Source organism: Oncorhynchus keta, chromosome 12 (genome assembly GCF_023373465.1).
Source record: "Oncorhynchus keta strain PuntledgeMale-10-30-2019 chromosome 12, Oket_V2, whole genome shotgun sequence".
NCBI classification, from domain to species: domain Eukaryota; kingdom Metazoa; phylum Chordata; class Actinopteri; order Salmoniformes; family Salmonidae; genus Oncorhynchus; species Oncorhynchus keta.
Window position 1 is genome coordinate 49,124,499 of NC_068432.1, and position 13,109 is coordinate 49,137,607.

General features: G+C 47.9%; 1 protein-coding gene across 8 annotated transcripts in view; it reads right to left on the reverse strand.

The window, feature by feature from the left end:
• The window catches only part of LOC118391619 (probable E3 ubiquitin-protein ligase HERC1), a 136,859-nt gene that overhangs the window by 100,119 nt on the left and 23,631 nt on the right, over nucleotides 1-13,109 (reverse strand). For all 8 annotated transcript variants that reach the window (XM_052458548.1, XM_052458546.1, XM_052458549.1 and 5 more), the window contains exons 11-19: nucleotides 11,278-11,422; nucleotides 10,561-10,732; nucleotides 10,013-10,147; nucleotides 7,152-7,317; nucleotides 6,782-6,907; nucleotides 5,811-6,038; nucleotides 5,181-5,333; nucleotides 3,393-3,525; nucleotides 295-495 (exon numbers count right to left, since the gene is read on the reverse strand). In XM_052458548.1, coding sequence (XP_052314508.1) covers nucleotides 295-495; nucleotides 3,393-3,525; nucleotides 5,181-5,333; nucleotides 5,811-6,038; nucleotides 6,782-6,907; nucleotides 7,152-7,317; nucleotides 10,013-10,147; nucleotides 10,561-10,732; nucleotides 11,278-11,422 — 1,459 coding nt within the window. The remainder of the gene's footprint in view (nucleotides 1-294; nucleotides 496-3,392; nucleotides 3,526-5,180; nucleotides 5,334-5,810; nucleotides 6,039-6,781; nucleotides 6,908-7,151; nucleotides 7,318-10,012; nucleotides 10,148-10,560; nucleotides 10,733-11,277; nucleotides 11,423-13,109) is intronic.

Consider the following 13,109-nt stretch of genomic DNA (forward strand, 5'->3'; position numbering starts at 1 on the left):
CGGCCTCCAGTCGACACCTACCCAGCGGTCCTGAACACACGGCCTCCAGTCGACACCTACCCAGCGGTCCTGAACATGTTGCCTCCAGTCGACACCTACCCAGCGGTCCTGAACACACGGCCTCCAGTCGACACCTACCCAGCTGTCCTGAACACACGGCCTCCAGTCAACACCTACCCAGCGGTCCTGAACACACGGCCTCCAGTCGACACCTACCCAGCTGTCCTGAACACACGGCCTCCAGTCAACACCTACCCAGCGGTCCTGAACACACGGCCTCCAGTCGACACCTACCCAGCTGTCCGGAACATGCTGCCTCCAACTCCCTCTCTTCCAGCAGGGCAGTGTCTGGCAGCAGGCAGTTGAACTCATTGAGGTGCTCCAGCAGACAGAGCAGGTGGGTGAGCAGCGGGCGTACCACCCACAGGGGTAGCAGCAACAGGGAATACATGACCTGGCACAGCAGGCTGCCCGCTACAGAGCTTAGGAGCACCGCTAGGAGGGAGAGAGGAGGGAGGGAGATTCAGAAGAGCTTTGTCAGTTTATGTGGTACATCAAGGCCGCTACGTCTCCAGTTGAGTAACACAAATGAGGAAAAAGTTGTATTTAGGGCTGATGAGATATGCTTATAAGTCCTGTGCCATTAGTTTAAATTAGTTTAAAGTAAGAAGAATGAAATGGATATTTTTCCCCATTCCTGAGCGAGAATCCGCATATGAAGTTACTATGTTGAGCAACAAAAAAAATGGATGATTTGAAACTGGTCCTATTTGCTAGATTTAGAGTTATTTGGAAACTTTAGTTGTGAATGATACAAAGAATGTCTTAGAAATCAAAACCTATACAGTGGCTTGCAAAAGTATCCACCGGGTCGTATCATTTGATTTACACAACATGCCTACGACTTTGAAGATGCTAAATATTTTTTATTGTGCAACAAGAAATCAGACAAAAAAAAACTTAAAAGTTGAGTGCTCATAACTATTGACATCGTCACCCCCCCCCAAAGTCAATTCGTTGTAGAGCCACCTTTTGCTGCAATTACAGCTGCAAGTCTCTTGGGGTATGTCTCTATAAGCTTGGTAGATCTAGCCACTGAGATTTTGCCCATTCTTCAAGGCAAAACTGCTCCAGCCATTTCAAGTAGGATGGGTTCTGCTGGTGTACAGCAATCTTTAAGTCATACCACAGATTCTCAATTGGATTGAGGTCTGGGCTTTGACTAGGCAATCCCAAGACATTTAAATGTTTCCCATTAAACCACTCGAGTGTTGCTTTAGCAGTATGCTTAGGGTCATTGGCCTGCTGGAAGGTGAACCTCCGTCCCAGTCTCAAATCTCTGGAAGACTGAAACAGGTTTCCCTCAAGAACTTCCCTGTATTTAGCGCCATCCATCATTCCTTCAATTCTCACCAGTTTCCAATTCTCAGCTGATGAAAAACATCCCCACAGCATGCTTCACTGTGGGGATGGGATTTTTGGGGTGATGAGAGGTGTTGGGTTTGCGCCAGACAGTGTTTTCCTTGATGGCCAAAAAGCTCAATTTGACCAGAGTACCTTCTTCCATATGTTTGGGGAGTCTCCCACATGCCTTTTGGCGAACACCAAACGTGTGTGTTTATTTTTTTCTTTAAGAAATTGCTTTTTCTGGCCACTCTTCTGTAAAGCCCAGCTTTGTGGAGTGTACGGCTTAAAGTGGTCCTATGGACAGATACTCTAATCTCCGCTGTGGAGCTTTGCAGCTCCTTCAGGGTTATCTTTGGTCTCTTTGTTTCCTCTCTAATTAATGCCTTCCTTGTCTGGTCTGTGAGTTTTTGTGGGCAGCCCTCTCTTGGCAGGTTTGTTGTGGTGCCATATTCTTTCAATTTCTTAGAATGGGTTTAATTGTGCTCCATGGGATGTTCAAAGTTTCTGATATTTTTGTATAACCCAACCCTGATCTGTACTTCTCCACAACTTTGTCCCTGACCTGTTTGGAGAACTCATTGGTCTTCATGGTGCTGCTTGCATGGTGGTGCCCCTTGCTTAGTGGTGTTGCAGATTCAGAACAGGTGTATATATACTGAGATCATGTGACAGATCATGTGATTGCAAAAAGGTGGACTTTATTTAACTAATTATGTAAATAATAATAATAAATTATATATTATATTATTTATTAATTATGTGACTTCTGAAGGTAATTGGCTGCACCAGATCTTATTTAGGGAATTCATAGCAAAGGGGGTAAATACATATGCATTGTTTTTTTCTCATTTCACTTCACCAAATTTGGACTATTTCGTGTATGTCCATTACATGAAATCCAAATAAAAAATATATTTAAATTACAGGTTGTAATGCAAGAAAATAGGAAAAACGCCTAGGGGGATGAATACTTTTGCAAGGCACTGTATGGTCTGACTACAGGCTATTGAGGATTTGAGAAAGTAGCAACAAAAGAAAAAGCTTGCTCTCGGCTCCTTGCCTCTGGCTGCGCACGCTGTTCTCTAATCAAGTGATCATATTTTCACCCATCAGACTATTCTCAATTTAAAATTAGTTTTGATTTAAAAGGGGACATTATCAAATCGACAGGAACAGGGGCAAGGGGAAAAATACATGTCATCCGTATGCACTGGAAAAGCGACTGGATGCCACTTTCCCTCCGGGTCGTTTCACTCATATTTCGCCGTGCGACAGGTGATATTATCGCATCCAAACTCTTCATGCCATGTGCTCTAAAAGAAACTTCAAAACCCCTGCTCCTGAAGCTACCCAGCGCTTAATTTGGGAATCTAACTGAAATCTGCTCAGGAACATCGATTGTAACATGTTTTCATAAAGAAAGATATTTCATTCAACTGTTGATATCCCCTCTCTCTGCACACTGGAGAAAGGAATGAAGGAGAGAGAGCAGATGGAAACGCACAGTGACATTCTGTTGCTAAAAGGTCATGAGTCAGCCTATTCATTATGAAAACTGATTTGATTTGATTTGATGAAAACTTCAAAAAAATGCCCTATTTACTAGGGTATTCAAAATCAAATACTAATTCACTACAACTATAGGCAAACTCTGAATTTAATTTAGGCTAGACCATTTATGTAGCAAATATATCTTCAATCAGTCTTTTTTTTATGTTTCTCTGCCAGGTGTAATATGCGGTGGGTTATGTTACATTTACATTTACATTTAAGTCATTTAGCAGACGCTCTTATCCAGAGCGACTTACAAATTGGTGCATACACCTTATGACATCATAATGACATTATGTAATTGTATAACGGCACAATCATTATTTGATTCTGTTTTTTTGTTTTTTTTTCCAGGCTTGGGCTCATATATAGGCCCCTATACATATGGATAAACTCTTATATTCATACGGGTGTATAAGGCATCGATCTCTTACTGTGTAGCTTGTGGATGACGTGCTTGTCCAGAGAGCTCTCCTCCAGTAAGATGGTGGACCTCCTGAAGGTCTCGGCAGTGTAGGGTAGCAGCAGACACAGGTGTTTGTGGAGCAACGTCACACTGCTGTCATCCTAGAGGGGTAAGACAGGTGGAAATAAGGAATTGAGCGCCTCAGAGCAACTCGCATACTCTTTTAGAATTCAATAATATATTACATCACTTTTCCAAGATGGCTCCAGGATACAGCAGCAACGTATCTCACGCGAAATCTGTAGAACGTCAAACTAAAGAAAATCTAACCATGTACAGTAGAAGTGTTGGTCTGGCTGTAACAATGGACCAGTACCTCTGTGTTGGTCTGACTGTAACAATGGACCAGTACCTCTGTGTTGGTCTGGCTATAACAATGGACCAGTACCTCTGTGTTGGTCTGGCTATAACAATGGACCAGTACCTCTGTGTTGGTCTGGCTGTAACAATGGACCAGTACCTCTGTGTTGGTCTGGCTGTAACAATGGACCAGTACCTCTGTGTTGGTCTGGCTGTAACAATGGACCAGTACATCTGTGTTGGTCTGGCTGTAACAATGGGCCAGTACCTCTGTGTTGGTCTGGCTGTAACAATGGACCAGTACCTCTGTGTTGGTCTGACTGTAACAATGGACCAGTACCTCTGTGTTGGTCTGACTGTAACAATGGACCAGTACCTCTGTGTTGGTCTGGCTGTAACAATGGACCAGTACCTCTGTGTTGGTCTGGCTGTAACAATGGACCAGTACCTCTGTGTTGGTCTGGCTGTAACAATGGACCAGTACCTCTGTGTTGGTCTGGCTGTAACAATGGACCAGTACCTCTGTGTTGGTCTGGCTATAACAATGGACCAGTACCTCTGTGTTGGTCTGGCTGTAACAATGGACCAGTACCTCTGTGTTGGTCTGGCTGTAACAATGGGCCAGTACCTCTGTGTTGGTCTGGCTGTAACAATGGGCCAGTACCTCTGTGTTGGTCTGGCTGTAACAATGGACCAGTACCTCTGTGTTGGTCTGGCTGTAACAATGGACCAGTACCTCTGTGTTGGTCTGGCTGTAACAATGGACCAGTACCTCTGTGTTGGTCTGACTGTAACAATGGACCAGTACCTCTGTGTTGGTCTGGCTGTAACAATGGACCAGTACCTCTGTGTTGGTCTGGCTGTAACAATGGACCAGTACCTCTGTGTTGGTCTGGCTGTAACAATGGACCAGTACCTCTGTGTTGGTCTGGCTGTAACAATGGACCAGTACCTCTGTGTTGGTCTGGCTGTAACAATGGACCAGTACCTCTGTGTTGGTCTGGCTGTCACAATGGACCAGTACCTCTGTGTTGGTCTGGCTGTAACAATGGACCAGTACCTCTGTGTTGGTCTGGCTGTAACAATGGACCAGTACCTCTGTGTTGGTCTGGCTGTAACAATGGACCAGTACCTCTGTGTTGGTCTGGCTGTAACAATGGACCAGTACCTCTGTGTTGGTCTGGCTGTAACAATGGACCAGTACCTCTGTGTTGGTCTGGCTGTAACAATGGACCAGTACCTCTGTGTTGGTCTGGCTGTAACAATGGACCAGTACCTCTGTGTTGGTCTGGCTGTAACAATGGACCAGTACCTCTGTGTTGGTCTGGCTGTAACAATGGGCCAGTACCTCTGTGTTGGTCTGGCTGTAACAATGGACCAGTACCTCTGTGTTGGTCTGGCTGTAACAATGGACCAGTACCTCTGTGTTGGTCTGGCTGTAACAATGGACCAGTACCTCTGTGTTGGTCTGGCTGTAACAATGGGCCAGCAGGTGTTTGTGCAGGGCTGACAAGAGGTGGTGGAAGTGAGAGGGAGGATCCGTCTGTCTCTGGGACCGGCTGGACTGCTGCTTGTCACTGTTCTTCTCCAGCTCACCAAACGCCCGCTCCTGCAGGGCAGGCAGGAAGCAGCAGGAGATAGTCCATTATTACCCAGCTCCAGTTTACAACCCTCTATTAAACTTTTGCTGACACATGTATAGATGAGAAGCTGGAGACATGGTGTTTTTAACGAACACCCATCAGGTTTCATTCATACAAAAGGGAAAAACTAAAGCATACTTGTGATGGTCCACAAACTATTTAATAGATCTCACAACTAACGTTTCTAATCTATTCCGCACAAATAAGTGTTAATGCAGTACGCCTCCCCCCACTGCCAGGGTAGCCTAGTGGTTAGAGCGTTGGACTAGTAACCGAAAGGTTGCAAGTTCATATCCCCGAGCTGACAAGGTACAAATCTGTCGTTCTGCCCCTGAACAGGCCGTCATTGAAAATAAGAGTTTGTTCTTAACTGACTTGCCTAGTTAAATAAAGGTTAAATAAAGAAATAAAAATAAAAATAAATTAAAAAATGCCAGTTGTACCGTGTAGAATCCGATGCTGAGCAACAGGGTCTTGAGCAGCATCTCAGCCAGGTGGAGATGGTCGTGGAGGGCCTCTGGGCTGGGGCTGGGCCGGTCTGGGCTGGAGGTCAGGGGTGGCCCCAGGGGGCCAGCCCCAGCAGTCAGCTCCCCAGGAGAGGAGTACCCCAGCAGAGAGGCCACATGGGACTGCTCCTGGAGGCTGTTCAGAACCATGTCCAACTGCAGACGCTAGGGGGAGAGGGCGGTAGGACATGAAGGGTTAGGCTAGGTGTGTTTAGTTACCGGTCCTTTAGAGAGGCTCTCTGTGCCCTGAGGTAGCGCTAGGCTAGGTATGTTTAGTTACCTGTTCTTTTGAAAGGCTCTCCCAGTTCTGGGCCCTGAGGTAGCAGTAGGCTAGGTGTGTTTAGCTACCTGTTCTTTAGAAAGGCTCTCTGGGCCCTGAGGTAGCAGTAGGCTAGGCTAGGTGTGCTAAGTTACTTGTCCTATAGAGAGGCTCTCCCAGCTCTGGACCCTGAGGTAGCAGTAGGCTAGGCTAGGTGTGTTTAGCTACCTGTCCTTAAGAGAGGCTCTCCCAGCTCTCTGGGCCCTGAGGTAGCAGTAGGCTAGGCTAGGTGTGTTTAGCTACCTGTCCTTAAGAGAGGCTCTCCCAGCTCTCTGGGCCCTGAGGTAGCAGTAGGCTAGGCTAGGTGTGTTTATCTACCTGTCCTTCAGAGCGGCTCTCTGGGCCCTGAGGTAGCAGTAGGCTAGGCTAGGTGAGTTTATCTACCTGTCCTTTAGAGGTTCTCTGGGCCCTGAGGTAGCAGTAGGCTAGGCTAGGTGTGTTTAGCTACCTGTCCTTAAGAGAGGCTCTCCCAGCTCTCTGGGCCCTGAGGTAGCAGTAGGCTAGGCTAGGTGTGTTTATCTACCTGTCCTTCAGAGCGGCTCTCTGGGCCCTGAGGTAGCAGTAGGCTAGGCTAGGTGTATTTATCTACCTGTCCTTTAGAGAGGCTCTCCCAGCTCTCTGGGCCCTGAGGTAGCAGTGAGTGGAGCAGTTCAGTTCTCTCCCTGAGGGGGGGCAACAGCAGAGACGCTCCGATGGACAGAGTGTTCATCACCGCCTGGGGAACACACACAACACACACCTTAGTGATAGATCAGCACTGGCTGGAGACCTCTGGGGATATATACAACAGAAAATAGTAGAATCTGAATGCCTGCAAACAATTGCATTAGTAGTTCTAATGAGTCTATTGAAAAGCTTAGAATATTTACTACCATTTTAGTTACTTCTTTCACAAATCTAGCTACGGTGTCTTTATTAAGATATGCTTGATATGGTGACATTGATCGTGTCAGTTGTACCTGTTGTATGGATTCAGGTACACTGGAGTCTATGAGCCTGAAGAGCAGGTTTCGGAGGGGCCTCCCTTGGGCCCCTAGTACTGTGGCCCCTGTGCCCCCAGCATGGGCTAGAGAGAGGTGTATGGACAGCAGCTTCATACACAGCAAGACAAACTGGTGGTGCTCCCTGAGAGAGAGACAGAGAGAGATAAAGATAGAAGGAGAAGAGAGAGGCAGAGGGAGGGGAGAGAGAGAGAGCAAGAGATAGTGAGTCTCAGTAACTGTCCTTCAGATGAGGCCATATGTCCTCCAGCTTCACTACATGCCTCTAGACTTGTGCCAAGTTTCCCCTTGAATAGAGGGAGGGAGCGAGGAAGAGACAGAGGGAGTGTTCATAACCATATAAAATGATCACTCCTCTCAGGAGAGGCATTTGTGCTAAATGGGGTAAGATCATTGGCCTTGTTATCCCGAAAGTGATTACAGTAAGACAAGGTGTAAATGCTTATTCTGTTTTGACATACACAAGTTGGTTTGTGGACCACTGCAGGAATTGAACCTCTTGGAGAGGAAAGGGATATGTGGTTTAACCTCTTGGAGAGGAAAGAGATATGTGGTTTAACCTCTTGGAGGGGAAGGGGTCATGTGGTTTAACCTCTTGGAGGGGGCATGTGGTTTAACCTCTTGGAGGGGAAGGGGTCATGTTGTTTTACCTCTTGGAGGGGAAGGGGGCATGTGGTTTAACCTCTTGGAGGGGGCATGTGGTTTAACCTCTTGGAGGGGCAGGGGGCATGTGGTTTAACCTCTTGGAGGGAAGGGGCATGTGGTTTAACCTCTTGGAGGGGCAGGGGGCATGTTGTTTTACCTCTTGGAGGGAAGGGGGCATGTGGTTTAACCTCTTGGAGGGGAAGGGGTCATGTTGTTTTACCTCTTGGAGGGGAAGGGGGCATGTGGTTTAACCTCTTGGAGGGGGCATGTGGTTTAACCTCTTGGAGGGGCAGGGGGCATGTGGTTTAACCTCTTGGAGGGGCAGGGGGCATGTGGTTTTACCTCTTGGAGGGGAAGGGGGCATGTGGTTTTACCTCTTGGAGGGGCAGGGGGCATGGTTTTACCTCTTGGAGGGGCAGGGGGCATGTGGTTTTACCTCTTGGAGGGGAAGGGGGCATGTGGTTTAACCTCTTGGAGGGGCAGGGGGCATGTGGTTTAACCTCTTGGAGGGGAAGGGGGCATGTGGTTTAACCTCTTGGAGGGGCAGGGGGCATGTGGTTTAACCTCTTGGAGGGGAAGGGGGCATGTGGTTTAACCTCTTGGAGGGGCAGGGGGCATGTGGTTTAACCTCTTGGAGGGGAAGGGGGCATGTGGTTTAACCTCTTGGAGGGGATGACTGCAGGGGGCATGATGTTTTACCTCCTGGAGAGGTTGAGTGCAGGGGGAATGTTGTACCTTTTGGAGGGGATGGGTGCAGGGGGCATGTTGTACCTCTTGGAGGGGATGGGTGCAGGGGGCATGTTGTACCTCTTGGGGGATGAGTGCAGGGGGCATGTTGTACCTCTTGGAGGGGATGGGTGCAGGGGGCATGTTGTACCTCTTGGAGGGGATGGGTGCAGGGGGCATGTTGTACCTCTTGGAGGGGATGAGTGCAGGGGGCATGTTGTACCTCTTGGGGGGATGGGTGCAGGGGGCATGTTGTACCTCTTGGGGGATGGGTGCAGGGGGCATGTTGTACCTCTTGGAGGGGATGGGTGCAGGGGCATGTTGTACCTCTTGGAGGGATGGGTGCAGGGGGCATGTTGTACCTCTTGGAGGATGAGTGCAGGAGGCATGTTGTACCTCTTGGGGGATGGGTGCAGGGGGCATGTTGTACCTCTTGGAGGGATGGGGGGGGATGGGTGCAGGGGGCATGTTGTACCTCTTGGAGGGGATGGGTGCAGGGGGCATGTTGTACCTCTTGGAGGGGATGAGTGCAGGGGGCATGTTGTACCTCTTGGAGGGGATGAGTGCAGGGGCATGTTGTACCTCTTGGAGGGGATGGGTGCAGGGGCATGTTGTACCTCTTGGAGGGGATGGGTGCAGGAGGCATGTTGTACCTCTTGGGGGATGGGTGCAGGGGCATGTTGTACCTCTTGGGGGGATGGGTGCAGGGGCATGTTGTACCTCTTGGAGGGGATGGGTGCAGGGGGCATGTTGTACCTCTTGGAGGGGATGAGTGCAGGGGGCATGTTGTACCTCTTGGAGGGGATGAGTGCAGGGGGCATGTTGTACCTCTTGGAGGGGATGGGTGCAGGGGGCATGTTGTACCTCTTGGAGGGGATGGGTGCAGGAGGCATGTTGTACCTCTTGGAGGGGATGGGTGCAGGGGGCATGTTGTACCTCTTGGAGGGGATGGGTGCAGGGGGCATGTTGTACCTCTTGGAGGGGATGAGTGCAGGGGGCATGTTGTACCTCTTGGAGGGGATGGGTGCAGGAGGCATGTTGTTTTACCTCCTGGAGGGGATGAGTGCAGGGGCATGTTGTTTTACCTCCTGGAGGAAGGGTGCAGGGGGCATGTTGTACCTCCTGGAGGGGATGAGTGCAGGAGGCATGTTGTTTTACCTCCTGGAGGAAGGGTGCAGGGGGCATGTTGTACCTCTTGGAGGGGATGAGTGCAGGAGGCATGTTGTTTTACCTCCTGGAGGGATGAGTGCAGGGGGCATGTTGTACCTCTTGGAGGGGATGAGTGCAGGGGGCATGTTGTTTTACCTCCTGGAGGATGGGTGCAGGGGCATGTTGTACCTCCTGGAGGGATGAGTGCAGGGGGCATGTTGTACCTCTTGGAGGGGATGAGTGCAGGGGGCATGTTGTACCTCTTGGAGGGGATGGGTGCAGGAGGCATGTTGTTTTACCTCCTGGAGGGGAAGGGTGCAGGGGGCATTTCTCCTCCTATCCCGTCACAGTATCTCTCCAGGAAACTACGAAGATAGGTAAAGGTGCTCTCCTCCAGGTCCACACAGAACGGTCTATGCCATGCCACCAACTGCCTGTCCAGCCCAGGAAAAAAATGTAAAATTAAATAAGGAAATAAATTATGAAACAAGCAACCTGCCTGTCCAGGAATAACTCATTTTTATAAACAAATCAATGAATAATGCAATGCCTGAGCTGCAAGATGAGATCAGAAGAACACAGATACAAGAGGACAAATAGCTGTCAGACGGAAGATCTTTTTTTTTGTTTTTCTTTTTCATCCATCAAACAAGGATAGAATGTGGCTTTGAATACATATAGCAAGCTTGACTGTTTTCAATTCAAACGGTTACTCTTTCTGGGTAGTGTTCAGGAGGCATCACTGGAAGAGAAAACGCTGAAACAGGGAGGTAAAAACCCATTTGAACTTGTCCAATAAATACTTGTTTTCCAAATGAACAAAGACCCCCGAGGTGCTCCTTCATACCTGTCGGTGGGGACAGCGGTCCAGGCCAGGCTGTGGGAAGTGCCAGCGGTGATCTGCTGGATTGACACTCCTTCTAGACCAATCACTTTCTTCGGCTTGGTGACAGGTGTAGAGGTGTGTCCCTGGCCACACTGCCCCATGGCATTGTTCCCCCAAGCATACACCTCGTTTTCTGACAGGAGGAAGGGAATAGAAGAATGTGCATGTGTCCAATTTTTCAATGTCTTCAAGTCAAGTTTATGTTATTACAAGTAGCCGAAAAAGTAATGCGTTTTGCTAAACACTTTAATGTCAGGAGGCTTTAAAATGTGTTATAATTCAGCAATAAGGCACGAGGGGGTGCGGTATATGGTCAATATACCACGGCTAAGGGCTGTTCTTAATCACGACGCAACGCGGAGTGCCTGGATAAAGCCATTAGCCGTGGTATATTGGGCATATACCACAAACCCCCGAGATGCCCTTTTGCTATTATAAACTGGTTACCAACGTAATTTGTCATACCCGTGTTATATACGGCCTGATATATCACGGCTGTCAGCTAATCAGCATTCAGGGCTCGAACCATCCAGTTAATAATACATTTATACATTTATAATGTGTTATTGTCGGTATTTACTGGATCCGTATGACGAGGAGGACGGATGGTAGGCTAAACGGTTTCATTGTAGACCCATGAAGAACTTTTACAAACATGGCCATCTGTTAGTCTCTCACCATGAGACAGAGCCAGACAGTGGCTGTCCCCACAGGAAATATCAATAATCTTGGTCACACTGAGCTCTTCGATGAACCTGGGTCTCAGAGATGTGGTTTCAGAGGAACCACAGCCCAAACATGAACCACAGCCCCACGCAAATACCTGAGAGGGAACAATGAGATCAGGGTTCAGGAACAGTAGACAAAATGACTGAGAGGGAACAATGAGATCAGGGTTCAGAACAGTAGACAAAATGACTGAGAGGGAACAATGAGATCAGGGTTCAGGACAGTAGACAAAATGACTGAGAGGGAACAATGAGATCAGGGTTCAGGACAGTAGACAAAATGACTGAGAGGGAACAATGAGATCAGGGTTCAGGACAGTAGACAAAATGACTGAGAGGGAACAATGAGATCAGGGTTCAGGAACAGTAGACAAAATGACTGAGAGGGAACAATGAGATCAGGGTTCAGGACAGTAGACAAAATGACTGAGAGGGAACAATGAGATCAGGGTTCAGGAACAGTAGACAAAATGACTGAGAGGGAACAATGAGATCAGGGTTCAGGACAGTAGACAAAATGACTGAGAGGGAACAATGAGATCAGGGTTCAGGAACAGTAGACAAAATGACTGAGAGGGAACAATGAGATCAGGGTTCAGGACAGTAGACAAAATGACTGAGAGGGAACAATGAGATCAGGGTTCAGAACAGTAGACAAAATGACTGAGAGGGAACAATGAGATCAGGGTTCAGAACAGTAGACAAAATGACTGAGAGGGAACAATGAGATCAGGGTTCAGGAACAGTAGACAAAATGACTGAGAGGAACAATGAGATCAGGGTTCAGAAACAGTAGACAAAATGACTGAGAGGGAACAATGAGATCAGGGTTCAGGACAGTAGACAAAATGACAGAGGGAACAATGAGATCAGGGTTCAGGAACAGTAGACAAAATGACTGAGAGGGAACAATGAGATCAGGGTTCAGAAACAGTAGACAAAATGACTGAGAGGGAACAATGAGATCAGGGTTCAGAACAGTAGACAAAATGACTGAGAGGGAACAATGAGATCAGGGTTCAGGACAGTAGACAAAATGACTGAGAGGGAACAATGAGATCAGGGTTCAGGAACAGTAGACAAAATGACTGAGAGGGAACAATGAGATCAGGGTTCAGGACAGTAGACAAAATGACTGAGAGGGAACAATGAGATCAGGGTTCAGGAACAGTAGACAAAATGACTGAGAGGGAACAATGAGATCAGGGTTCAGAACAGTAGACAAAATGACTGAGAGGGAACAATGAGATCAGGGTTCAGGACAGTAGACAAAATGACTGAGAGGGAACAATGAGATCAGGGTTCAGGACAGTAGCTAAATGACTGAGAGGGAACAATGAGATCAGGGTTCAGAAACAGTAGACAAAATGACTGAGAGGGAACAATGAGATCAGAGTTCAGGAACAGTAGACAAAATGACTGAGAGGGAACAATGAGATCACGGTTCAGGACAGTAGACAAAATGACTGAGAGGGAACAATGAGATCAGGGTTCAGAACAGTAGACAAAATGACTGAGAGGGAACAATGAGATCAGGGTTCAGAACAGTAGACAAAATGACTGAGAGGGAACAATGAGATCACGGTTCAGGAACAGTAGACAAAATGACTGAGAGGGAACAATGAGATCAGGGTTCAGGACAGTAGACAAAATGACTGAGAGGGAACAATGAGATCAGGGTTCAGGACAGTAGCTAAATGACAGAGGGAACAATGAGATCAGGGTTCAGAAACAGTAGACAAAATGACTGAGAGGGAACAATGAGATCAGAGTTCAGGAACA